At 48.4% G+C, this 24,653-nt stretch overlaps 3 protein-coding genes and 1 non-coding gene across 4 annotated transcripts in view; 2 read left to right on the forward strand and 2 right to left on the reverse strand.

Moving 5' to 3' along the window:
* ELP1 (elongator acetyltransferase complex subunit 1) overlaps window positions 1-1,417 on the forward strand; it is a 32,835-nt gene extending 31,418 nt beyond the window's left edge. The window contains exons 35-36 of the mRNA XM_052701430.1: window positions 310-388; window positions 1,259-1,417. Of these exons, the coding sequence (XP_052557390.1) occupies window positions 310-388; window positions 1,259-1,326 (147 nt within the window). The 3' untranslated portion in view covers window positions 1,327-1,417. The remainder of the gene's footprint in view (window positions 1-309; window positions 389-1,258) is intronic.
* Window positions 1,418-4,588: 3,171 nt separating this feature from the next.
* APTX (aprataxin) lies at window positions 4,589-12,932 on the reverse strand. Its single transcript, XM_052701475.1, has 8 exons — window positions 12,824-12,932; window positions 12,528-12,664; window positions 11,725-11,771; window positions 9,541-9,870; window positions 8,071-8,130; window positions 5,752-5,978; window positions 5,221-5,324; window positions 4,589-4,941 (listed from the first exon to the last, which is right to left on the reverse strand). The coding sequence occupies exons 2-8, from the start codon at window positions 12,655-12,657 to the stop codon at window positions 4,787-4,789; spliced, it is 1,053 nt and encodes a 350-aa protein (XP_052557435.1). The 5' UTR covers window positions 12,658-12,664; window positions 12,824-12,932; the 3' UTR covers window positions 4,589-4,786.
* TRNAI-UAU (transfer RNA isoleucine (anticodon UAU)) lies at window positions 5,525-5,619 on the reverse strand. The gene is made up of 2 exons: window positions 5,582-5,619; window positions 5,525-5,560 (listed from the first exon to the last, which is right to left on the reverse strand). It is a non-coding gene; the product is annotated as a tRNA-Ile (tRNA).
* Window positions 12,933-13,078: 146 nt separating the features above from the next.
* DNAJA1 (DnaJ heat shock protein family (Hsp40) member A1) lies at window positions 13,079-20,493 on the forward strand. The gene is made up of 8 exons (XM_052701469.1): window positions 13,079-13,315; window positions 13,398-13,575; window positions 14,548-14,652; window positions 14,765-14,992; window positions 16,349-16,463; window positions 18,230-18,345; window positions 18,853-18,953; window positions 19,214-20,493. The coding sequence occupies exons 1-8, from the start codon at window positions 13,184-13,186 to the stop codon at window positions 19,430-19,432; spliced, it is 1,194 nt and encodes a 397-aa protein (XP_052557429.1). The 5' UTR covers window positions 13,079-13,183; the 3' UTR covers window positions 19,433-20,493.
* The last annotated feature ends 4,160 nt before the right edge of the window (window positions 20,494-24,653 follow it).

The raw sequence follows: 24,653 nt of genomic DNA on the forward strand, positions 1-24,653 counted from the left end.
GAACTGTAAATGTTGCTGGTACATGCAATGAAAGTAATTCTGCCAATTCATGACACTTAAAGCACAGTAAAGAAGTGCTGACATGGAGATCCTGCGCCTTGAGAAGTTGTCTCACAGCAGCTCTGTATTTCTGCCTCTCCTTTGGTTTTTCTGAGACATTACTGGGCTTTGATCCCATGTCTGTGATTGTTCTAAACTGTGAGGTCTCCCACAGCCAACTGCTTCCACTCTCGACAGTTTTCTGTGTAGGCATCCGTACTCTGGGCCTTGCTTTGTGCCCCTTGGAACTTGGGTTTTGCTTCTTCACAGGTCCTGGGACCCAATTCAACTGCAAACAGCATCATGGCTGCCTATCAGCAGAAGAGGGTGGTTGCTCCTGTTGTACAAGGTTGGTTCAGGCTCATGCTTAGGTGTGGCTGTGAAGCACCATTGTGGCCAGCAGCATTGCAGTGTTCTTCATCTGTAGGAGTTCATTGCTGCATGTTATGGTGTCAGCTTTTGGCCAGTGAGCAGCCTTCTTAATAAGGTTTTCTTTGCTATAGTGCACTGTGTTAAAACTACTTCCTGAGTTGTGCTGCTCCTGATTTTCTGTGTGCTTAGCCTCTGCATGTTGTGGGGAAACTGGAAGTCTCTTTTCATAGGGCTGTGTCAGATCATTCTGCTTGTACTTTATGAATTTATCTTTTTGCCTAATGTTGGCACCTAGGCCAGGCTCTGTACCAGGTGAGTCTATAGGATTTCATGGTACTTTGCCTCTTTCAAGCCCTTGTAGCTGATACAGTTTTAAAGATGAGAGAGAAGCCATTTGTTTTCCCTCTTTCCACCTAGTACTGGAACTGCCAGGAGAGAATCTGGCAGACCCCTGGCTGTGACTCACGTGCTGCTGCTTGGCTGGGCTGGCTCCTTTTAGGCACAGCCCACAGCTCTAGCTGGCTGTTGAATGCAGCAGCACAGCAGAGATGTCCCAGCTGCTGCTGAATGAACCGAGTCCTGCTTTCTGTCACAAGCCGTTGCTCTTCGTTCCAAATGATATCACTTGGAGAGATGGGACTTGATGTGTCAAAGGGATCCATGTCTCCATGCAGTTCTGCTGGGCAGCGTGGGCTTCTTCAGCATGGGCTGGTGATGTTTGCTGAAAGGCGATGCTGTCTGAGACTTCTTGGTGTTCTTTGGTGGAAAAGGAAGCAAGCTGACTAGATGACAGGTCCTGAGGAAACCATGCTGCTCTGTTCTGACATTTGTCATCTTTGTCTTTCAGATTCAGAATTACTCATTGCACCAAAACTCAATAAAAATCTACAGTGGAAGCTACATCTTTTCCAGTAATGAAAAGTCAAGGAATCCCAATGGACTGTGAACTGTTACTTTTCATAATATACTTTCATTACACCTTTATTAAAACACTGTTGTCCTTGCATTCCTATTGCTCTTATGGCTGTGCAAGTGAATGATCCTTGCAACCGATGTAACTTTGACCCATAGTTTGTTTGTGAGGTAGGGCAGTAACAGGCTGTGCGGCTCTGAGCATTGCTGCCTAAATCCAGCTTCTGCCACTGCTGTTCCCTCCCTTCTGGATGAAGCAAATCCCCCACTGCTCCATGGGTTCTGTTCTCTGCTGTCACTTCCTCCGTGGGTGATGAAAGTGGGCCATATTTTAAGCTGTTCATCCTGATTCAGCTACCTCACCAGTAAGTCTTCGCTAATAGCAAACTGCTGTTGCTGAAGAAATAAGTCTTCGGTGCTGAAGTTGGTTGCTGGTAATACGAGGTTTTCACTGGAATCATTTTGTTGCATCAGCAGCCATCAGTGCCCTACTGATCTTGCAGCAGGGAGTTTGGGTGCACGAGGATGTGCGTAGCAGTGGGGTTGGGTGTCAGCGCTGCGCACAGCGGGCAGTGCAGCCCTGATATCTGCCTGAGGGCACTGGCAGCCAGCAGCCGTACCGTGCTGATCCTGCGTGTTGCTGCAGAACCAGATGAAAACTGGTGTTAATCCACACCCAGGTAGTTTTTACTGAATAGTTCTGCGGTCTGACGGGAGAAGTAACAGCAGCAGTCCTGGGAGCAGAGCAAGGGGACAAGCTCAGCAGGCAAGATACTGCTTCAGGAGGAAGCCTCCCTGCCCCTCCTTTCCCCTGGTTTTGGCCTAGCAGCCGTTCAGTTTGATGAGAGACTGCTGAAACAGTGCCAGCAGCAGCAAGGTGCTGCCGACCTGCGAGCTGTGTTCTTGCTACTTGACATTAGCACACCTCGAGCTGCAGGTTGTTATTTTCTCAGTGTGAGAACCCCATTGTGCTGAGGAGGCCCTAAAGGTTCGAACTGTACGTGTTGTGCTGGCCTGGTATTGTTGGGGAGTGGTGGTGGAGCAGTCCTTTGTCAGAGTTGCATAAAGCATTAGAGTTAATCTTACTTTCGTTGTATCCAGGTCCATTTTCAAGCTATTTTATTGAGCCTATTTTCAAGTATTGTGATGAGGCTCTCTGAGCCTCTTTAAATAGCAAATGACATGAAAGGCTGCAGCGGACGGCAGGTTTTTTGATGGATTTGGGTTTTCCAATTTGTTAAGACAAATCTGGTCCCAAATGAGACGTGGAAACAATCTCAGTGCAGCCTTTCAGTACTTGAAGGGCTCTTGCAAACAGGAGGAACACCAACTTGTATCGTGGTCCGATTGTGGTGGGACAAGGGGAAGGGTTCCAAACTGAAAGGGAGAACACTGTGAAGGGAAAAGAACATTGGGTATCAGAAGGAAATGCTCATTCAGGGGGCTGTGAGGCACTGGCACAGCTACCCAGAGAAGCTGTGGACCCCCATCTCTGGAAGTGCTCAAGGCTGGGTGGGCCCTGGGCAGCCTGAGCTGCTGAGGGCTGCAACCTGTGCTGCAACCCTACCTCCAGCACGTGGTTGGAACTGAATTTTTCCTGTTTGGAAAAAGAGGCGTTGAGGATGATGCAGTGCTCTCCAGTTCCAGCCCTGCGATTCAATTGCAGCACTGCCACTGCTAATTCCTGACCCTCTTACACCTGGTGCTAGGAACTGCTTAGGTCTTGCTCAGCCTGCTGTACTGTTCAGAATATTCCTTAGTAAGGAACTCAGGAAAAGGTAAAACTGGCATGATGAGGATCTGATGTACACTTCGGGTCCTTCAAAGTGTGTATTGCTTTTTATTTTTTTGTGTGTCATGCTGGTGGTCAAAGCTGAAGGCCCTCTGGTTTTAGAGGTGTTCTCCCATTCAAGATAAAATCAGTTCAAATCTGACATCCTGGGGGAAAAGTGCTTGGTAGATCAGTGATACATTAACTCATCTCTGGGCTCCCTTCTCGTTTCTCTACCTCACCTGTCCTGAGCGAGCTCAGACAAAGGGGAACAGCTGGGGCCAGTGCCTTGACTGTGACTGAACTTCAGCTTCTGCTTCAGCAGCAGCCAGGAGTTTCCCCTCCCCTGCACTTCTCCATTGAAGTTTCTTCTGCTTTCTTTGCAGTGCATCTCACTTTGAAATACGCCGCGGCCCAGCTTTACAGATACACTGAATTTTCTCTGCAGAGGCTCTTCCAAACAGATGCAGTCGAAATAATTACAGGAAAAATACAGATAATTTAAGAAATGTCCAGATATCTGACTAAATGTGCTTCTGTGGAAGCCTTGTGATTACTGAGAATTCTGTCACCCATCCCCTTCTTTACAGACAAAAAAGGCAGGCTGCCACAAACACAGCACAGCCACAACACACAGCCTTTATTGCAGCTGTAGCAAAGAGCAGAAGGCTACGCTCTTGAATTCCTACTGGTTCCTACTGCTACGCAAGAACACTCTTCCACCTCTGGAACCAAGCACATCCCTCCTCTGTGTCAAAAATGATCCCCATACTGATTTTTTTTTTGGCCGTGTATTTTTCTCCTCGTTTTTAAGCAGTCATGCTTTCTAAGTGAAGATGTACTACTTCCAAGTGTCGTCAAGAACTAAGGAAAGCGTGAGCATTGTTTGTAATCCGCACACAGCCAAACCCTCACTCTTACTCCCTTGCACCCTCCATGGCACCACAGGAAGGTCTCTGTTCTCTTCCAGCAGCAAAGGGCTCACAGCTGGGCCCTTGGGTGCATGCAGCAACAGCACTGCACATACACACAACAGCAAGGAATGTGCTCCCTGAGAAATGCATATCTGCATCTGCAAAAAAGCTTTCTCCTTGTATAAAGGGGGGCTCTGGGCTTTTGTTGAAAGCCATTTCACCCAGAGGGTATCTTAACAGATCAAAGCTGTGCACAGAATGAATTTCAACCCTGCTGATTGGTTCTGGGCCCAGTAACAGATTTCCATTACTCGTGATCTACTGCCTGTCTGGGAGTTCACATCTTGACAACAGTCAAAGCATAAAGACTCACCAAAACCCACCGCAGCACTGCAGCGTGCTGCCAGTTCTTTACTGGGCTCAAAATAATCATTGCTGCTTCCCCTCTGCTGAAACCGGGGTGCAGAACCTCCACAGTTCTGAACAGAAATGAATCCGTCCATCCAAACAAAGCACTTCTTCCAGACTTCCATTCACACACAGAACAGCGGGGCAGTGTCACAACAGAGCTGCAAACACCTTTGATTTCAGAAGTTGTTTTATTTTATTCTTTTTGTCTAAGCTCTGACAGTGTTAATATGCTGCTGTGAATACATCATGTCTTCCCATATCTTGTTTCCCACTCCAACTAACAAAAATCCTATGTGTCCCATCACCCTGAGGTCTTTGTGTTAACCTGAAATGTGAGCGCATGGGATGCCAGATGATTTTCTGGTCGTCATTTTGTCCGATGTTTCTTGAGATGTTCCTTCAGCTGCGGGATAGTGGACAGCTGTTGTTTGCAGAGATGGCATCTGAGAGGCAATTTGAGAAGTTCAGAGGCCTGGTCATTCACCGTTACTTTTCCCTTGCTTCGTACCATCTCTATCACATCTGAAATGAAATCAGACAGGCACTACTGGGATGGTGAAGCACTGAGATGTGTGGCACTACCAAACCCACACGCTGCACGTCATTACTGCGTTTCTATTTCAACCAACCACACAACGTGGCTGACTTCTGCTGAGCGCTGTTCCTCAATATCTGAACTCACACAAAACCTTTCACTTATTTCACTAGAATGTTTTGCTCACGCCTTTTCTAGGGAAAAAAGCTCAAAAGTCAGAACCCACAAACACGATTATGTTACGAAACACCTTTTCTAATAATTACCTTCGGAGTTCAGGAAGTATTCTGTGGTAAAGGAGTTCCAATGCTTTTTGGTTTTCAGAGCAGGAGAATCAAAGTCTTGGCTGATTACGTGCAAATGCAGCTGACTACAACAGACCAGCAGGTAAGACACAAAAGAAGTTAAAAGACCAAGTTCTCTTGCAGTGGAATCAGTTGCAAACGCGACCGGGAAGAGGCAGACTGCCGGCCCGCGGGGCACAGCGCTGGGGTGGGAGGCGCCCCCGGCGCCCCTCAGCGGCCGCGCAGCCCCACAGCCCTCTTGCTGTGCGGGAGGGCAAAAGCGCTGTGCTCCAGGTGAGGCTCGAACTCACAACCTCGGCATTGCTCGGCTTCAGTACTGCTGTATAAGTACCGCGCGCTAACCGATTGCGCCACTGGAGCCAGCCGGCGCAGCAGCACCCGCGGGACCCAGAGCCAAACCCGAGCGCCTGCAGGGCCGGCTGTGAAGCTGCGGCCCCGCTCTGCGCCCGGAAGGCGGCTGCGCGCCCCGCGGCTCCCCCAGGGCCCACCTACCTCATGCTGGGAACGGCGTGGTAACCCAGCCGGAACTGCGGGCTTTCTTCGGCGGGGCACCGCTGAATCATTTTCTGCCCGACTGCATGCATGTGTTCCAGGAGCCCAAGGTGCTCTCTGGTGACTGATTTGAGGCTTGAGATGGAGTCCCACGGTAAAATAAGCCAGTGGTAACGTGCTTTGGGATATTTATCCTTGATGACGACAGCCTTCTCATCCTTATAAACCTAGTAAAACAAGACACTTGATTCTTTACTGAACTTCAGCGTCCTGCCCCGATACGCACGGCATGTTCCGAGCTCTGAGGTGCCATCCATCTGCACAGCCCATCACGGCTGCAAAAGTCCTCGAGCACAAGTCTGTGTTACTAGTGGGACCGTGGCTGCCAGGTAAAAGAGCCAGGAAAAGTCTCCACACGGGAGAAATACCGAGCAGCAGGAGTTTCCCTTCCTATCCTTGGCTGGAACCGTGCTAGCCCAGTGTGTGCTCCTCTGCCACACCAAGCATCCAGCAGCTAAAGGAGGTGTTCTAGAGTTTTTCTTTAAGGCAAAAGCCTTCTATTCCTGTTCAGCAAGAAATACTTTCACCATCGCCACAAGACAGTGTGAAAATAACCTAGACTCATGACCTGTGTGGTCGAGGACCCTTCCCCCATCGGGCCGCACCTAGGCTTCGTGCACTGCAGTGGCAGTGATGGCACTGCTCTCAATGCAGAGCACCTCGGCTGGGCTCCCTGTGGTGGAACAAAGCCTCCGAGGTGCAGGACAGCACAGCACTCCACACTGTACTCCTCCTCCAGCATTTCAAAGCCAAGGATCAAGGCTAATTAAGTCCATGCTACTTTTAAGCATCATTCACATAAAGAAGAGGCCTCTGTCTCTGGAGCCCTCCTTCCCCTTGACCTTTTTTTCCTCTTGTTTTTTTTTGCCCTGTGTATCACCCAGGTGCAGTTAATCAAGAGAAACAGTACCAAGGCATGCAGAGGGCAGGGCAGCACGGCCTGCCTGTGGCAATAAAGAGGTGTCAGCTTCTGAAGTGCCCTCTGCTCTGACAGCAGCAGTAAGAGGTGAACAATGTCTTTGCCATCCTTGCTAATTGTTTTTGCATGTGTATATGCAGAGCTGATCAGTCTTGCTCTACAGGAAGGAAGGTTAAAATCTGTATCAGTACACAGATCATTACGCTGACCTTCAGCAGCAAGTCCATATCATATTTTGATGCACTTTGGTCTCTGCGTGTGCAAACAGAGCCGAGACAATTGTGAGGAGGTGCTTCCAGAAAAAGCGTTTTGTCAATTCTTTAAGGTATGCCTAAGAAGCAAAGGTGGGAGGTCTGTTGTTCATATATTTCATCCTGAACCACAAGTAACAAAGCTAACAGTAAGCCACAGCTACTGTGTTCCAACATTCAATAACAGCTTTAAGAACAGCATATCTTCTGGGTCAAGAAAACACTGTCTTCTTAAGTGCTACAGGAGCCTCTACTGAAAGAGTGAAGATTGAGCTTCAGGTTTAAAACGTAAGGAAGTACTTTGATAGCTTTATCATTCCTGATAGACTCATTTGAAACTGCTGACAGACACCTGAATTATTAAAAAAAAAATGAAGAAGAAAAAAAAAAGAAAATAAGAATTTAGGACATTCTGATGGGTGATGAGTGAACGAAATTATTTTCAGCCCACGGATGACAATCTCCTGGGGGAGCCCACTGTGCCTGCAGAGCCCTCACCTTTGGAAACTGTCTCAGCTAAAACACACAACGGTCAGACTGGCCCCAAAACTCAAATAAAAGCATGACACAGCCAGAGGAAAGCAAAGAAAAGAGAGCCTTCTATGGAAGGCTAGAAGAAGGCACATAGGAAACTCCTGCAGTCACGATGAAATGGGGTAGAGAAGAGCCAGAGTCACATCCTGACAGCTGCTGCCCAGGTGTCGCCCAGTTGAAGCTCACTGGAAACGATGAAGCTGCACCACACTTGGAAACACAACGGTGCTGACTGCCAGAAAACAGGAATCTCAGCTTCAAACCACAGCCCTGTTCTAATTGGTTTCCATGCTAAAGTGGCCCTGTTGTGTGGCTGCTCTCCCTGCAACCTTTTTAAAACACTGGACAAATCTGACAGGGTCAGGAGCTCCAAGGTAAGGAAGCTCTGACACTGCACTAAATCAGCACAGTAGAGACTCCCAAATTCTATCAGATGCAGCTCTTGTGCAGTAATCCCCCAGTTAATCACATTGTTAGTGTAAACAGCTGAAGGAAAGAAGAATGCTCACTGTCCCAGACAAGAAGTACTGTGAAGTACGTGTGTACCGTGCTCACCTGCACTTTGGGATCTTGCATGGCACTCTTCAGACCTTGACTCCAGTGTCCTAAATGTTCCTAAAACATGGAAAGAAGAAAAAAAACCACAATTCTGTAAGAGAATTAAGAATCTATTTATGCATTTTGAAACATTTTGTCACAAACTTTCATTACAGCTACAGTGATACCACGTGAATGACAGGTGAATCGTTTCCCCTCTATGAAAACCAACACAACCCTCCATCCAACTGACCCACAAAGCTACTCTTGTACACTCTAACCTGGGACATTTTAAGCCGCAAATTTAACAACAGAGAGCTCTGGATCTGCTTGGGTTTATTAAGTCACATGCATACGTTACAGCACAGACCTTGATTACCAATGATGACAGACCATCTTACTACAAGATCTGCTGCTTCATGCATCACAAGGGCCAGAGGAGGTGCAAGGGTCACCATTTACTGTCTCATCACATGTTGCTCTGCACAGAACAAAGAAGCACTGTCGTGGTGCCTGGCCCTACTCTGGCAGCATTTTTTCCTCCATGCTGTGCTAGAGTGGCTCGTAAAGAAAAGTACCAAAGAATTAAGTCAGAATTAGCAGATTACTTCTTAACTTTGTTACCAACTCCCAGAGTGCACATTTTAGAAATACACAGTATTTCATCTGTTCACAGCACTTCACAGGCATTGCCAACGATGGTCTTCGTGACACTCTTACAAAGCAAGACATTCAAATGTTATTCCTGTATTTCCTGACAGGGAAATGCTGAATAGCCACCCTTCTCTGATCACAGCACCCTGAATCTGATCCAATAAAATCAGCATGAGGTCAGCAGTGCTGTAAGTGGGCAGCCCACCAGAATCTGAGATTTGGTCCTGCGTTCCTACTAAAAAGTCTAAAAAGTCTTACACATTTTGCCCATGTCAGCACGGCTAAAAGCTGCCTTTCAAAAGACTGTGGCTGGCAACGTGAACATAAATATGGCTCTACCTTAGTAAATGACCCAAACAGCAGGGGGAAAAAAAAAAAAAGGAAAAGAAAAAGAAAAGAAAAAAGGTCAAGATGTTCCATTTTCTGTGCATAAGCTATTTAGATAACTGCTGTTCTACTTCTAAGAGCAGATCTCATCTCAAGAGCCTGCACACCGTGCAACTCCAGCTAAGCGGTGCTCAGCGGAGCTCTGCTCTTCTACAAGAGACTGCGACAGGAACCAGAGATTGAAGCTTCATTTGCCGAGGCCAGCTTGTTACTTCAGCACTCTGCAGCTCAGGCTGACATGGATCCAGGCTGTGCTCAGGAGCCATGCACATCAGGAGCAGACCTTTGCCCGCGTGTGTCACAACTCGTGCTCCGCGCACTCCTAGGAGCCAGGTCCACCACAGAAGTTCCCCACAGGCAGCACCTACAGTAGGAGAGATGAAAGCCCTCTCATGGAGGAGACAACGCCGGGAGAAAGAGCAGAAGTACTGCTAGCAAGACACTTGCCTTTCTGCTCGTTGTCCCTTCGTGTGCACATACACTGCTCTTGCTTGGCCCGGGGCCTGCAGAACTGCTTTGTGTATCCGCCACCTCCATCTTCTTTGCCTTTCTGGGCACATTTTCTACTTCGTCGTTCTCATAGGAGTCTTCACATGGCCTCTTTTCAGGCTGTGTTTTCTCTTCTGCTTCTGTAACAGTTCCCTCTGATTCTTCACCAAATTGCACCACGAAGGGGTAAAGTTTATTCACAAGATGCAGAACTTGGCCTGGCCTCATTTTCACCTCTTCATCCTTGCCAATATCCACTAAGTCGACACTAGTTGGGTTGACTCCTATCTTTGGTAGAGAGAAAAATAACTTCAAAAGTGGATGTTGTAACTGAAATCACTGGCAGCTACTGGTCAGCTGCCCCCCACCATCACCACTCTGCCCCTGTCCCATTCTGGGAAGACTGGCAGCACCTGGCAATGACCAGTCTTGTGACTGCAGCCCTTAAGACACAAACCACAGCTTTACCAACAATCATTTCTGGAAAAATAACAGCAGTTTTAACAAATTATTTAAAACCAGCAATCCCCAGAAAGCTTCCTGATTTCAAATTATTGCCTATTTATTCTCTTTTTTATCACAGTTGCTTTCTATCCAGCACTACTGAATGCTGTCCCACCAACACAGCAGCCTTCAAATACATAAGTCTGCACTTGCAGCTCATTTTAAGAGATGTGTGTTTGGGATCACAGCAGCTGGTTCCTGTTTAACCACAGCACACTTGCAGCACACTCCCTCCTGTGCAATGAAAACAGAAACTAGAAAATAAGTTTACTTGAGCTCCCAGACCCCTGCTGTGCTTTCACCTCTCATTTCACCATTTTATGGACCTATGCAACTCAAAAAGGATTTTCCATGCAAAACAGTGTTTTAAAGACTTAGAAGCTACTGATGTTTAGCTGGTAATGGAAAAGCAATACCTGATAACACAACGTGGCAGGGGCAACCTGCATGGGCCAACCAAACAGATTTTGTCTGATGATGTGGACCATCCTAGGAAAGCAGTCCTTGCCTTCAGCTAAATGCTTCTGGCTCATGTTTATATATAAAATAAGTTTTAGAAGCCAGTTATTGCTTCCGACTGATAAACTCTGTTGTGTTTCTTTAACCCTGTCTGTCAGATACCTGCTCTTCACAGAACAGCACCACATCTCTCATCACCTTACCTTCAATCTGATGGAGCACCCGCCTGACCCCAGCCACAACCTCCTCGTCCTACAGCACCACAGTTTCACCCAAACAAGGCACATTTCACTGCCCAACGTGCTGTTTAACCACTGATTGTTGGAACCCCATATTGGGAAGCAACTCAAGAGCTGGCAGTGCAGGCAAATACCCGCTGCCAGAAAGTACTCGAGGCTCTGAAACAGCAGTAACACTGCATTCAAATGGTGGTGGAGACTGACTTTGATGAAACGGTGAGATTTCTGCAGGATTCACCAGAGAACTGAGGAGGCCCAGCATTCACTGAGGGCTGGCAGACATTTTGATGGAAGATCAGAAAACAATACAGAACAAGCTGCTGTGTTACCCACGTGGATGCTGGTGCTGTGAGGACGTCCATGTGCACCCACCCCAGAGGCAAGAATGTTTCCCCTCACATTATCTCAGGCATACTGCTCGTTGTCAGTAAGAGCAGACCCAATCCATCCTGTTAATAACATGTGAACGCCTTCTATGCTGCCTCACATCCCATCCCTCCCAGAAGTGACAAGGCCTTTGGCTCAGTCAGTCATCAAGGCAAAATCCCTCTATGTCAGCCCAGTTTCTTCAATACAGAACCACTGTGACTTCAAATGAAGGGCTGTGTTGACTTTAGGAACAGAACACTAACGATCAGAAGGAAGATCAGTCAGTTTAGGGGAAGAACCTGAAGGCCTCCAGATCTCAGAGCCTGGAAGAAGCGCATGATGAGGATCTACAGTGCTGCTCACTGATGCTGCGGGACAGCAGGACAGATGGAGGCCGTGCATTCCTGCACTGAGATACCCAAATGGAAAACAGATCCCTTCTGAGGACTGTTTGGCAGCTCCAGGACCTCCATAATCTGGGATGAGAGCTGACATTCCCACTATTTGTGGAGTTCCAAGTGCAATATGCCAATAAATACCAGAAACACTGAAAAGCTGCTTAAAAACATACCTGCTTAACTGTGACATACCCCTTGTTACAGTCTGCTTTCAACAGAACTGAAAAGAGAGAACAAACAGTTATGAAACACCGTGAAGAGAAAGGATGGATATCTGCCTGCCCAGTCCTTGTGGAAACACTTATGCACCTCCAGCTCCTGCTGCCCTTTGCTCTGTGAATGTACCAAAAGAAGAGCTCTGCTTGCACAGAACCATAGAATGGCCAGGGCTGGAAGGACCTCAAGGATCACGAAGTTCAAACTCCCCATCACATGCAGGGCCACCAACCTCCCCATTTCACAGCAGCCCAGGCTGCCCAGGGCCCCATCCAACCTGGCCTCCAACACCTCCAGGGATGGACGGGGCATCACAGCCTCTCTGGGCAGCTGTTCCAGCACCTCACCACTCTCACAGCACACAACTTCCCCCTGACACCCAACCTCCAGCTGCCCTCCCTGCACTTCAAACCATTTCCCCTTGTCCTGCTGTTATCTCCCCTTTCCAAGAGCTGACTCCCCTCCTGTCTGTAGGCTCCCTTTAGGTACTGCAGGCTGCCATGAGGTCACCCCACAGCCTCCTTTCCTCCAGGCTGAACGAGCCCAGCTCCCTCAGCCTGTCTTTGTAGTGGAGGTGCTCCATTCCCCTGCTCATGCCTGTGGCTCCTCTGGTCCCTCTCCAACAGCTCCCTGTCTTTCTTGTACTGAGGGCTCCAGACCTGGACGCAGTGCTGCAGATGGGGCCTCACATGGCCAGAGTAGTGGAGCCTTACAGACGGAACCCTTCCCCTGCCCGCACAGCCGTGCGGCGTGGCCTTACCTTGCTGTCGCGAGCACCTCCTGTCGGCGATACGGGTTCGCGGCCCGCGGCCCAGCAGCACGGCGGCCATGTGCGGCAGCGGCACGCGCAGCCCGTGCTCCTCTGTCCCCACCAGCCAGCAGGCACGCATCGCCGCGCTGCGGGGACAAACAGACAGCGCGTTACCGGGACGCGACGGGACGGGACGGACAGACGGACGGGACGCGCCGCTCCCCGCGCAGGGCAGGCTCCATCCCCATGGCAACGCGGCGATTAAGGCGCGCGAGCCCCAACTCGCCACCAGCCTAACGCCGCACCAATCAGCTCGGCGGAACTGCCTCACGTGAGGCGGAGGCACGCGCGCTCCCGTCCCGAGCGCCTCGGCCCCGCGCAAGCGCAGTTGAGCCCCGTGGGCACAAGCCTGGCTGAGGGAACGGCCGAAAGGCGGGCGGGGCCGAGGCTGGTAGCGTTCATTGGCTCGGCTGGCTCCGCCTCCTTCTCCTATTGGCTGCTTCCCCCCCTCGAAGCGGCTTCCGGGGCGGGGCGGCGCCGTCTCAATAGTCTCTACACGGGACCGGCTCCGAACTTTCCAGAAAAGTCGGGAGCGGAGAGCAGCTCGGCAGAGTCCTGCGGACAGCGGGAGCCGTGCGGAGCTGCCCACAGACACTGCCGCTACCATGGTGAAGGAGACCACGTACTACGATGTGCTGGGCGTCAGCCCCAACGCCTCGGCTGAGGAGCTGAAGAAGGCGTACCGCAAGCTGGCGCTGAAATACCACCCCGATAAGAACCCCAACGAGGGCGAGAAGGTGAGCGGGAGGCAGCGGGAGGCGGGAAGCGGGAAGCGGGAAGCGGGTCGCTGAGGCGCTGAGGCGCTTGTATCCGCTGCAGTTCAAACAGATCTCCCAGGCGTACGAGGTGCTGTCCGACCCCAAGAAGAGGGATCTGTACGACAAGGGCGGAGAGCAGGCCATCAAGGAGGGCGGCTCGGGCGGCGGCTTCGGCTCTCCCATGGATATCTTCGACATGTTCTTCGGCGGCGGAGGGAGGATGCAGAGAGAGAGGCGAGGTAAGAGCGGCTGTGCTGCCGGCAGGCCTTTCCTGTGGGGCTGCGGGAGGCCGTTCGCCGCGCTTTGTGGGCTGGGCGGTGTGCGGCTTTGTGAGCTCCCCGGCGATCCGGTCTGTGCAGACGGAGCGAAGCGCCGTCCCAACCGCAGCGTGCGCTCTGTGAAGCCGTGCTTTGTGTTGAGTGGGAAACGTGGGGGTAACGAGCCTTAACATACGTGCTGAGAAAGGTGCCGCCATAGCGAAATGGAAGCTGGTCTTCCATTGTGAGCGGCTGTATCTAAATAAGATAGCCGAGTTACTTCGGCTCTGGGAAACCTTCCTGTGGGATTCACTTCACCGGAGCAGCTTTGCTCGATCCTGTCAAAGTGCTGCTCAAAAGTTAAAGTTTAGAGGTATCAGCCTTTGCTTGCGCTACTAAACTGCTTAAAAGCAGCACTGGCCGCAGCGCTTCTTTTCCTAAGGAAATTTAAAGGTCCGTGTCAAAGTATTGTTGGTAAGCTGGAACTTGCTATGCTTCTCTAAGCTGGTTCCTTTATTCTTAAAATTCTAATTAATTCCTGATTGTAAAAGTGTAGTTGCTTGCAGTTACTCGGTTTAGTTTCCAGAAGTCTCCTCATGAGAGGGGAAAACACCTAACTGACTTAGGATTGTGCCTCCCACTTCCTTGTAGCAGAATTGCAGTTAAACCAGAAGTTTCAAATCTAGAACTTAAATGTAGCCTTTCATGTTTTTATTATGCATATTGTGTGTTCTCTCAGAGGTAAGTCAGATTTCTTCTGGTACAGGTACTGATGCCTTTAGAACCTTTACCTAACTACAACACAGCTGGGAAACTGACCAGTACAAGTAATTAGAGAACTATGTTGATACACGATGTCAAAGCCTACAGAAGCTTGTTTCATCGTGGTTTGGAAAACTCAAACTGACTTTGAGTCCAAGCTTACAAGCTTAAGTTAAATGCTTTCTTTCACAGGCAAAAATGTGGTCCACCAGTTATCAGTGAGTTTAGAAGATATGTACAATGGTGCAACAAGAAAACTTGCGCTGCAGAAGAATGTGATATGTGATAAATGCGAAGGTAACGGAATCATGAATTATAAGTCTTCCTCTCCAGAGATGCAGAATTAAGTTATGCGTTGCCAGAAGCAACAGGAAAGTGCCGTTACCCATCTCCAATTCTCTCTCTTCAGGTCGTGGTGGTAAGAAGGGAGCAGTAGAGTGCTGCCCGAACTGCAGAGGGACAGGCATGCAAATCAGAATTCACCAGATTGGGCCGGGCATGGTGCAGCAAATGCAGTCTGTGTGCATGGAGTGCCAGGGGCACGGGGAGCGCATCAGCCCCAAGGACCGCTGCAAGAGCTGCAATGGCAGGAAAATTGTTAGAGAGAAGAAAATCCTGGAGGTGCACATTGACAAAGGTGAGGTGTCTTGGTAAGGTGGGGGCTAACCTTGGTTGTACTGACGCTGCCCTTGGGTTCTAAAGCAGTGACAAATACATAGTGTCCGCTTGGTGAGCAGCAGTGTTGAAAACAGACAGTGGCAGAAGTAGCCTGTTGCTGTCCTCAACAGTAGACCTGTTTTTAGGGAGGGTTTATTGTGTATTAATTTTTTTTGTGCACATAGCCGAGAACAAATGGACAGACGTGCAGGATTGTAAGCAGTGGGTTATTCTAATCTGCTGCCATTCTGTAAGTGTAACTTGTGATCAGGTAAACTTCTCAGTTGTTGGCTCAGCTTTCCCAATGACTTTTCTGTGCATAGGGAAACCGTGCAGACTCCGATCACTTCTGCTGTGCTTCAGTGTGAAGGGGAACCAGGTCTGCTACAGTAATTGGGTGCAAAGATGGTGCTAAGCCTGTAATGCTTAGAACTGTTTGCAATGCAACCCCGACAGTGCTCCTCAGCATAGTTGATCTTTGCCTGACAAAATGTAATTCAATATGTGAACCCCTCACAGTGGTGGGAGAATGCAGTGTGTTGAGTGTGACAAATACTTCTCCCTTGGGGATTTCCAGAAGTTGGATGGAGAAATCTTGGAAGGAGTGAAGCTTTTAAGATAAACTATACAAGCAAGCGGATTTGCTTTGTACAGATTTGCTCTGATTATTTTCTGAAACTATTTTTTTTTTTTTTTTTTTTGTTCAAAACTATTTTGTAAACACTACATAATGCCTGGGTTTGTTTTAAGTGGAGAAAGCATTAAATTTTTTAGAAGGTTTAGAAAATCTTGTTTTGCTCTTTCCATAGTTGGAAAAACTGAGTTAGCATGAGGCAGCTAGAATTTGCATACAGTGATTTCTGCATAGGTGAAATGGGTTTCTTACTTGACAGATACAGTCCTAGGTAAAGCAGTTCTTGCACTCTGTAGTCACTGAAGTCAGGTTTCACGTGTCTGCCTCATATAGTTCTAAAACCTAGGTTGAGTCATTGCTTCTCAAAATGAGTTCTGTGTGCAGTGTTTGTTTTCTTGTCATACTCAGATTGATGCCCTTGAAGATTTTTGTCTTGACAAGTAGCAGTTCCAAGCTTTGGGTAAGCTTAATGGTTTTGAGCTGTATCCCAGTTTGGCAGCATATTAAGACTTGCTGGAGTTGATTCGACAGAGACAGAGCAAGGCTTCAGGGGAAGCAGTTCCTGATATCTTTAATTTCAAGATTCAGTTACCTCCTGATACTGTCCTATGCCTCTAAAAGTTTTTCCTGTTGCTGTTTTGTTTTTTTTTTTTTCCAAACCTTTTTTCAAACCTGAAAAAGTTTGGTTTTTTTCTTCAATAGGAATGAAGGATGGTCAGAAAATAACATTCCATGGTGAAGGGGACCAAGAGCCAGGACTAGAGCCAGGGGATATTATTATTGTCTTGGATCAAAAAGACCACTCTGTATTTACAAGGTAAGAATCTTGTAAGTCCTTTATGTTAACTCTTGAGATGCTTGTTCACATGCTTCCATGGTTACAAAGGACTTTTTCTTTCCTGGGAAGATGAGTAGATAGGATCCAGTAGCCAGAAGTCACCTGTGAGTACTGATGTGTGCAGAAATCCTGTTTTCTTTTCAGTTAAAACCATCTGTATTCTAACAGCACCGGATGTTTTTGAGTGAGCTTGGCAGTGGAAGGTCTGAGTATTTCCTTGTTCTTCCTAGGACAGTTTGCTCCCTTACACTAGAAGATCATGGTTCAGAGTAGGCAGCTGTTTACTACCCGCTTGACGCCGAGGCACAAAAATGAAGTGGCAGTATTTCTGTTTCTCTTCAGGAATCCTGTCTGTAAAAGCTGCTGTAGTGCAGCGTACACCTTTCTGACCAAAAGCAGTTTCCCCCACTTTTCCCACCTAAGTGTAATCAGTTTTTCTACATGAACACAAAGTGCCTAAGAAACATTGAGCACGTCTGAAGTATTTTGTGACCTGTTAGTACTGCTTTGTGTGGCAGATGTCTTTGTTTCAAGTTACTGTGTATGGAATGACCAGTACCTTTTAGACTCAAGCAGTGTTGGTCATCTTAAATAAGTGTCTTGTGTTGGACTTGGTGTTCTACTGCTTCTGTTCAGAGCTTTAAGGAAGAAGCCAATGGATGTAGGAGGACCCTTATCTCTTCATACCACAGCTGGTGTTGTAGTGGTGGGTAGGAATGATGACTAAAGCTTTGTAGGAAACCAACAGCTGCTGGTCTCCGTGACTGTCCTCAGTGGTGCTGAACACTGCCTAAAGGACGCTGTGCTCACAGGTTAAGAGTCAGTTCTGTTCACTTGGGTAAGATTAGCTAATTTTTCTTCTGGTGAACTCACTCAGGTGCTCAGTCAGCTGTGCTAAAGGGACAGCTTGAACAAGCTGCCTGCGTGGCTACCTGGGTCTTGAATTCATAGCTCTGCTTGCTTATTTTTGTCCACCTTCCTTCCCACTGCCTTCAGTGTCCTTAGGTAACCCTTGATATTAGTGGTCATCAAGTGTTGTGCTGAGGTCATGTTGCTTCTTGGACAACTGGAGTGTTCCTCTTCTCCCTTCACAGTCTAAAATTAACTTTTCAGGCAAGTTGCATTCCAGAGACCTTTAAAAGAGGGTGAGTGAAATAACTGAATTCTTTTAATGGCCTTGAAGATTTCTTAGCCCTTAGACATGCAGTGCATGCAGACGTCACTGGCACTGCCTGAGGTCAAAATAGGAAACTAAAACAAAATGTCCAGGTGTTTTGTGGTTTGTTCTTGATCTTTCACCAGAACCCAAGTGGGCACAACCTGCTTGCACTTCCCTAGTTCCAGGTCTTCAGAAGCTGAGCATAAGAGAATGGTGTAGAGCTGGCTGATGCCCCAGGGCAGTTAATCTACTAGTCGTTACCTGCACCAGGCGCGGCTCTTATGCTGAGAGGGAAAGTCTTTCCTAGGATAGAAAAACACTGCTGAAGTAAAACAAGTACAGCTGAGCCTTACTGCATCTGTTTCTAATAAACGTGTGTGTTTTAAGTAGTTCATAGCAGCTCTCAGTATGGATACTGTTCCCCATGCTTCTTTGAGCTGTTGCTGTAATAATCAGTGCTACTTTAATTAGTCCAAACTTCCCGCTATTAAATTTATTTTCCATAGTAAACCAGCTAATGAAGGTGGGATTGATCCATTTACTGCTTCCCCTTCTTTGTCACTGTTTTTGATCGGTTCTACCCTAGACGAGATGAAGACCTCCTCCTGTCCATGGATATACAACTGGTTGAAGCGCTGTGTGGCTTTCAAAAGCCTATCGTGACTCTGGATAATAGGACTATTGTTATTACCTCCCATCCTGGTAAGTGCTTGCTTGCTTTCTGCTAAAAGTCCAAGCATAGGTAAGCTGTAAGCTTAAAAAGCAGGAGCGATCCTCTTCTTGCTGCACAAGGGGTGTACGTCAGTACCAGACTTCTTCCTCCTAGCCTTTGCAGTACCTTTGCAGTAGCAGTCTTGAACCAAGAAGCGATTTTTGGATAGCGGTCAGCAGTAATGATCTCTTTATGTGATGTAGTCACTTCCCTCACGGACCCTTGAAGGCCGTAGGTCTCCAAAAACGGCTTTTTCAGCCATGGAACTGATGGAGCACTCAGCATACTCGTAAGTGTGCTTACTTGGGAAGCATAAGAAGGTTACAATGGATGTCCGCTGCCTTTCTTTCTTGGATGTTAGCAGGCGTGAAGTCCCTGTCAGACTGCTGCTATCAGTGTAGATGTCTCTACATAGTGTAGAAAGCTACACAGATACCAAAGGGATTGACAGTAGATCTGCTTCCTGCCTATGTTCCTTCTTTGCTTTTTGTTTCTAGGCCAGGTTGTCAAACACGGGGCTATTAAGTGTGTTCTGAATGAAGGCATGCCGATCTATCGCAGGCCGTATGAGAAGGGACGTCTCATCATAGAGTTCAGGGTAAGTCTGCCAACTCAGTTCCAGAGCATGTAGCTCAGTGCCTCATTTCCATCTAGAAGCTTGCTTGTTCTTCAGAGAAAAGCTGAAGCTGCAGGCTGTGGAGGGGAGCTCTTTGTGCCACAGGAGATTGGACATCTCTGATGGCAGATGCTTCTTAAGCACTGGGTTTCAGTCAGCTGTGATGATAAAGCTGGCTTTAGCAGATAGTTTAACAGAAAAAGGTAAGTTCAGGCACACTGAATTCCATCTCTTGATTTCAGGTGAACTTCCCAGAGAGTGGCTTCCTTTCCTCAGATAAGCTGTTGTTACTTGAAAAACTGCTACCTGCAAGACAGGAAATAGAAGAAACTGAGGAAATGGAGCAAGTGAACTTAATGGACTTTGATCCATCTCAAAAGAGAAAACATATCTATAATGGGGAAGTCTATGAAGATGATGACCACCATCCTAGAGGTGGTGTTCAGTGTCAGACATCATAGAAGGGCCATCAGTAACTTGTGATGCTTGTTTCGTATGTGTTAGTGGATGAGTGAAGGACTACAGGCAGTTCACTGTCACTTCCTGCTATTCATTGTTATAACCAGCCATAGTTGTTTTATCTAAAAGCGTAAAGGAAAAAAAATAAACTAACGAAACTGACTCTGCAACTTGTGTAAAGCTCCAGGAGGCTAGCTCAAAACACACTGAGCACACATCACCTCTGCCAGGTGATACAAGACAGCTCCCTCACCTGCTAGTCTTTTCTTTCAAGCCTTGTAATTCCTGTATGTGTGCAATTGCTGAGGCTTAGACTGAGCTGCTGTGGTGATCTTTTTGTGTATTCTAGGTCTTGTACTCTAAAGTATGCACAAGTGCATATAAGTCATGTTAAGGCATAGTTACTGAGTCTTGTACTGGTTAGGATAACATGTTAATGTTTGGGGCTTGCACTGGTGTTTGTCGAGTAGGGACTGACTCTTAGCACAGCCACATAATACATGAAGCTAACGGGGATGTGGTCAGTCTTCATAAACCCACTGAAGTCAGTGACCTACGAGTTCTCAAGTTTCTGCTCCTAAGGTCAAACAGTTCTTTTTGCCGGCCCTGCTGTGCCCTTGGGGCTGAACGTGAAGCTTCGTTCAGGTCACTGCTGACTGCTTCTTTGCTGATGTTCTGCACAGTACTGGGTTTGGAGCCGGTGGTTGTTTGGCTACTGCAGGGGCTTCCTTTGCTACCATGCGTGAGTGAAAAACTCCAGGCATTATCAGCACATGTGCTGTTTGGGGATAGCCTGCCAGCATGAGAAGCTTTACTTTGCCCTTAATCACTGAAATTAGATACCCTACGGTGGTACGGCGTGGAGAGCACCACTCGCCCTGCTGGTGGGCACATGCAAGCCTGCAGGAGAAAGAAACTTATTGTCAGCATGTATCCCAACTGACACATCTAGGATGTTCTGAATTTAATGTATTGTGTGCGTTATTTTAAGCTGACCGTTGAAAATTCTGTATGAATGTTCTAATTATGTAGATGAAGCATTTCCAATATAATTACAAAATTGTTCATTGCCTCTTTTCTTAGAGCAGCTGTTGGTTTAAAGATGTCACGCTCCTCATTTTAGGCAGCTATTCACAGAAAAATCCTAGTAAGAAACTTCTTTCATAAAACATGCTGAGAGGACAGGTCCAAATGTAACCTCCAGCATGGTCTTCTACCATCTGGTTCAGGACACAGCTTACACTTCTCATATCATGCTGAAGAAGTACAGTGAACTGTTCTTCCTAATGGCTGTTACGAGGCTGGTGTGGTTGTATTAGTGGAAGCAGCTCATGAGGAAAACTTAACTTTTCTTACAGGCTTCATTTTATAAAAAAGCTGGTGGCACAGTTCTTGACCCTCAGCTACACTTCTGACACGTCCTTTTCTGGTGCTTGTAGAGTAGAGGTCCTCTCTTTGTTTTGTTTACATCTTTTTTCTTTCTCTGTCACAGCAGGAATCACTCCTGAATTGTTGAGCTCAGTGGTCAGCTATACGTGTTATGTTATAGCTGATATACATGTTATCGGAAGGGACATTTGCTCCAGCAAGGGAAGAATAGAATTTAAGGGTACTGCTGCAAAGCTGTCTCTGGCCTAAATGCTACAATGTACCAATCATGGCCAGTTCAGCAACCACCCTCATCTAGTTTCTTCCCTTGCATCAGTCACCACCAGAACACCTAAGGACTGTCAGTGCAGTATCCTGCGGATTGCAGTAGGCTATCTTAGTTCACAGGGCTGTGAACTCTATCAAAATATTGCACAAGCTTTTATTCTTGGGGAAGTATAGACCTCAGCAGCAGCACTGATGCAGTGGAGGTAATGCTGCTGGTCTTGATTGATTTTCAAGGCTGGTGCCCAATTCCTGCTCTGTGTGGACACCTCTGCTCATATAGAGAATAGGGCCACATCTAGCCTCTGAGGGCTGCCATGATCCTTGGCAGAGCAGCCCAGGAAAAGGTGCTGCTGCTGCTGCAGAAAGAGCAGCCAGAAATACCACTGGTTAAAATAGTTTTGAAACCAGCTTGAAATCAGTAGAGGCCGCATTTCCTCCCCCCCACCCCCCAAACACATCTCAGTTCTCATTGATAGGATTATAGGAAAAATGGAGCACCCCCACTTCCATGTACTTCAGACAAACACCATGAAGGCAGACATCTGTTTCTGGCTGTCTGCCTCAAGGGAATGGAAGACAGGAAATAACAGCAGCCCACTGGTCCCCTGCCACCAAAGAGCATGTTTTACACAGACTGCATGAACACGCAGGCGTTGGTGTGTCCCTCACTGAACACTCAGGCTATCTGCTTGGGCTGCCTGCTGCTGCGGGAACATTTCTGTCCTGAATTCTCAACAGATCAGACGCAGGAAGGCGGTAGCCTGCTTGCCTAGAGCTCCGAGAGCCTCAGTCAGATCTGGTAGCAGCACAGTGACAAGACAACCTGTACTGACCTGCGACTGCAGGGCAATCACCAGCCTCTGCACCCTGGATAGGAGAGTTGTGGTACGGGCCTCAAAGGCAGACACTCTCCTCCCAGAGCACTACTCATGATTATGGGACAGCAAGCAGCCACAGCACCTGACTACAAAGCCACAAACCAAGAGGGGTACAGAAGAGATCCAACAGTCCTCAACTCATTTCACTGATCAGTGAGGCAGGAGGTGAAACATAAGTTCATTTTGATGGTAGTAAACATACATATGAAGAAAATGAAGTACACTGGGTGCAAGGCTTCACCAAGAAACACTGCCAAAAAGGACACAACCCTTAGTTTCACGCGTGATACTGAGTAAACAGTGAGGCTTCACACACACAATCACAGAATGGCCAGGGCTGGAAGGACCTCAAGGATCACGAGTCTCCAACCCCCCACCAATGCAGGGCCACCAACCTCCCCATTTCACAGCAGCCCAGGCTGCCCAGGGCGCCATCCAACGTGGCCTCCAACACCTCCAGGGATGGACGGGGCATCACAGCCTCTCTGGGCAGCTGTTCCAGCACCTCACCACTCTCACAGCACACAACTTCCCCCTGACACCCAACCTCCAGCTGCCCTCCCTCAGCTTCAAACCATTTCCCCTTGTCCTGCTGCCATCTCCCCTTTCCAAGAGCTGCCTCCCCTCCTGTCTGTAGGCTCCCTTTAGGTACTGCAGGCTGCATTGAGATCATCCTGCAGCCTTCTCTTCTCCATGCTGAACAAGCCCAGCTCCCTCAGCCTGTCTTTGTAGGGAGGTGCTGCAGCCCCCTGCTCATCTTTGTGGCTCCTCTGGACCCTCTCCAACAGCTGTCTTTCTTGTACTGGTCTCTTCCAGTAAGCACAATATATTTATAGCAAGCAGCAAAACACTCAAAAAAAATAAAACAGGATAATTTCTGACTACCTTTTTTTTATGTAGGATAGACAACTGATAAAACTGATGATAGAGCAGCACAGAATAGCTGCTTCCATGACTACCTGCAGTTATCCAGCTTCTGCTCAATTGAGGTGACATTCACAATCACCTTGGCAGTGTTTCAGATTTGAGAACACCAAATTCACAGTCAAGTTTGTAGTCCATTACAGTGATTCTTTCCGTTGTGCACCAGGCAGGCAGAGGCCTGGCTTAGTTTTTTCCCCAGGAATCTAGTGTATCTCCGTTCTTACAAACTTCGGCATCCAGGCAGGTCTTGAACATCTGCAGAGCAGGAGACTCCCCCCCTCCCTGCAGCCTGTTCCAGTGCTCCTCACCTCACTGCACAGAAGTTCCTTCGCACATTGGTGCAGAACTTCCTATGCTGCAGTTTCCGGCCGTTTCCCCTTGTCCTGTCTCCACTCCCCACTGAAAAGAGTCCGGCCTCGCCATTCTGCCCCCACACCTCAGATACTGATAGACCTGGATCAGGTCCCCTCTCAGCCTTCTTTTGTCCAGGCTGAACAGACCCAGTTCACTCAGCCTTTCCTCATAGCACAGATGCTCCAGGCCCCTCACCATCTTGGTGGCCCTCCGCTGGACTCTTTCCAAGAGATCCCTGTCTGTTTTGTACTGGGAGCCCAGAACTGGACGCAGAGCTCCAGATGAGGCCTCACCAGGGCAGAGCAGAGGGGGAGGATCACCTCCCTCGACCTGCTGGCCCCGCTCTTTCAATGCACCCCAGGATGCCATTGGCCCTCTTGGCCACAAGGGCACACTGCTGGCTCATGGCAACCTGTCGTCCACCAGGACACCCAGGTCCCTCTCCGCAGAGCTCCCCTCCAGCAGCTCATCCCCCAGTCTGTACTGGTGCATGCAATTATTCCTCCCCAGATGCAAGACTCCACACTTGCTTCTGTTAAACCTCATCCGGTTTTCTTCTGCCCAGCTCTCCAGCCTGTCCAGGTCTCGTTGAATGGCAGCACAGCCTTCAGGCTGTCAGCCAATCCTCCCAGCTTCGTATCATCACAAACTTGCTGAGGGTGGCCACCATCCCCTCATCAAGGTCACTGATGAAGATGTTGAACAAGGCCGGACCCAGCACCGACCCCTGAGGAACACCGCTGCTCACAGGCCTCCAACCGGACTCTGCACCACCAACAACAACCCTCTGTGCTCTGCCAGTCAGCCAGTTCTCAACCCACCTCACTGTCCACTCATCCATCCCACACTTCCTCAGCTTTGTTATAAGGATGTCGTGGGGGACAGTATCAAATGCCTTGCTGAAATCAAGGTAGACTACATGCACTGCTCTCCCCCCATCCACCCAGCCAGTGACAACATCATAGAAGGCCACCAGGTTGGTCAAGCATGACCTCCCCCTGATGAACCCGTGCTGACTGCTCCTGATCACCTCCTTTTCTTCCAGCTGCCTGGAGATGACACCCAGCACAGCTGTTCCATCACCTTTCCAGGGACAGAGGTGAGGCTGACTGGCCTATAATTGCCCGGATCTTCCTTCTTGCCCTTTTTGCAGACCACAGTGACACTGGCTCTCCTCCAGTCTTCAGGCACCTCCCCCGTCCTCCAGGACCTCTCAAAGATGACAGAAAGCGGCTCAGCAATCACCTCTGCCAGCTCCCTCAGCTCCCATGGATGCACCCCATCGGGTCCCATGGATTGATGAACATTGGTGTTGCCTAGGCGCTCCCGAACCACCTCTTCCCTGACAGAAGGGAGGTCTTCCATTCCCCAGATCCTCTCACTCACCTCCAGGGTCTCGGATTCCCAAAGG

Source organism: Tympanuchus pallidicinctus, unplaced genomic scaffold, assembly GCF_026119805.1.
Source record: "Tympanuchus pallidicinctus isolate F22 unplaced genomic scaffold, pur_lepc_1.0 scaffold4, whole genome shotgun sequence".
In the NCBI taxonomy this organism is placed as follows: Eukaryota; Metazoa; Chordata; class Aves; order Galliformes; family Phasianidae; genus Tympanuchus; species Tympanuchus pallidicinctus.

What these genes read in the sequence shown, in the direction of transcription:
- APTX (XM_052701475.1), bottom strand. Translation starts at nt 12,657, where the DNA reads ATGCGTGCCTGCTGGCTGGTGGGGACAGAGGAGCACGGGCTGCGCGTG. An exon ending in AAGGGACAACGAGCAGAAAG is followed by an intron (nt 8,131 to 9,540) that starts GCAAGTGTCTTG and finishes TCCATGTTTTAG; the next exon opens with GAACATTTAGGACACTGGAG. An exon ending in ATACTTCCTGAACTCCGAAG is followed by an intron (nt 4,942 to 5,220) that starts GTAATTATTAGA and finishes ATTTCATTTCAG; the next exon opens with ATGTGATAGAGATGGTACGA.
- DNAJA1 (XM_052701469.1), top strand. Translation starts at nt 13,184, where the DNA reads ATGGTGAAGGAGACCACGTACTACGATGTGCTGGGCGTCAGCCCCAAC. An exon ending in ACCCCAACGAGGGCGAGAAG is followed by an intron (nt 13,316 to 13,397) that starts GTGAGCGGGAGG and finishes TATCCGCTGCAG; the next exon opens with TTCAAACAGATCTCCCAGGC. An exon ending in GATGCAGAGAGAGAGGCGAG is followed by an intron (nt 13,576 to 14,547) that starts GTAAGAGCGGCT and finishes TTTCTTTCACAG; the next exon opens with GCAAAAATGTGGTCCACCAG.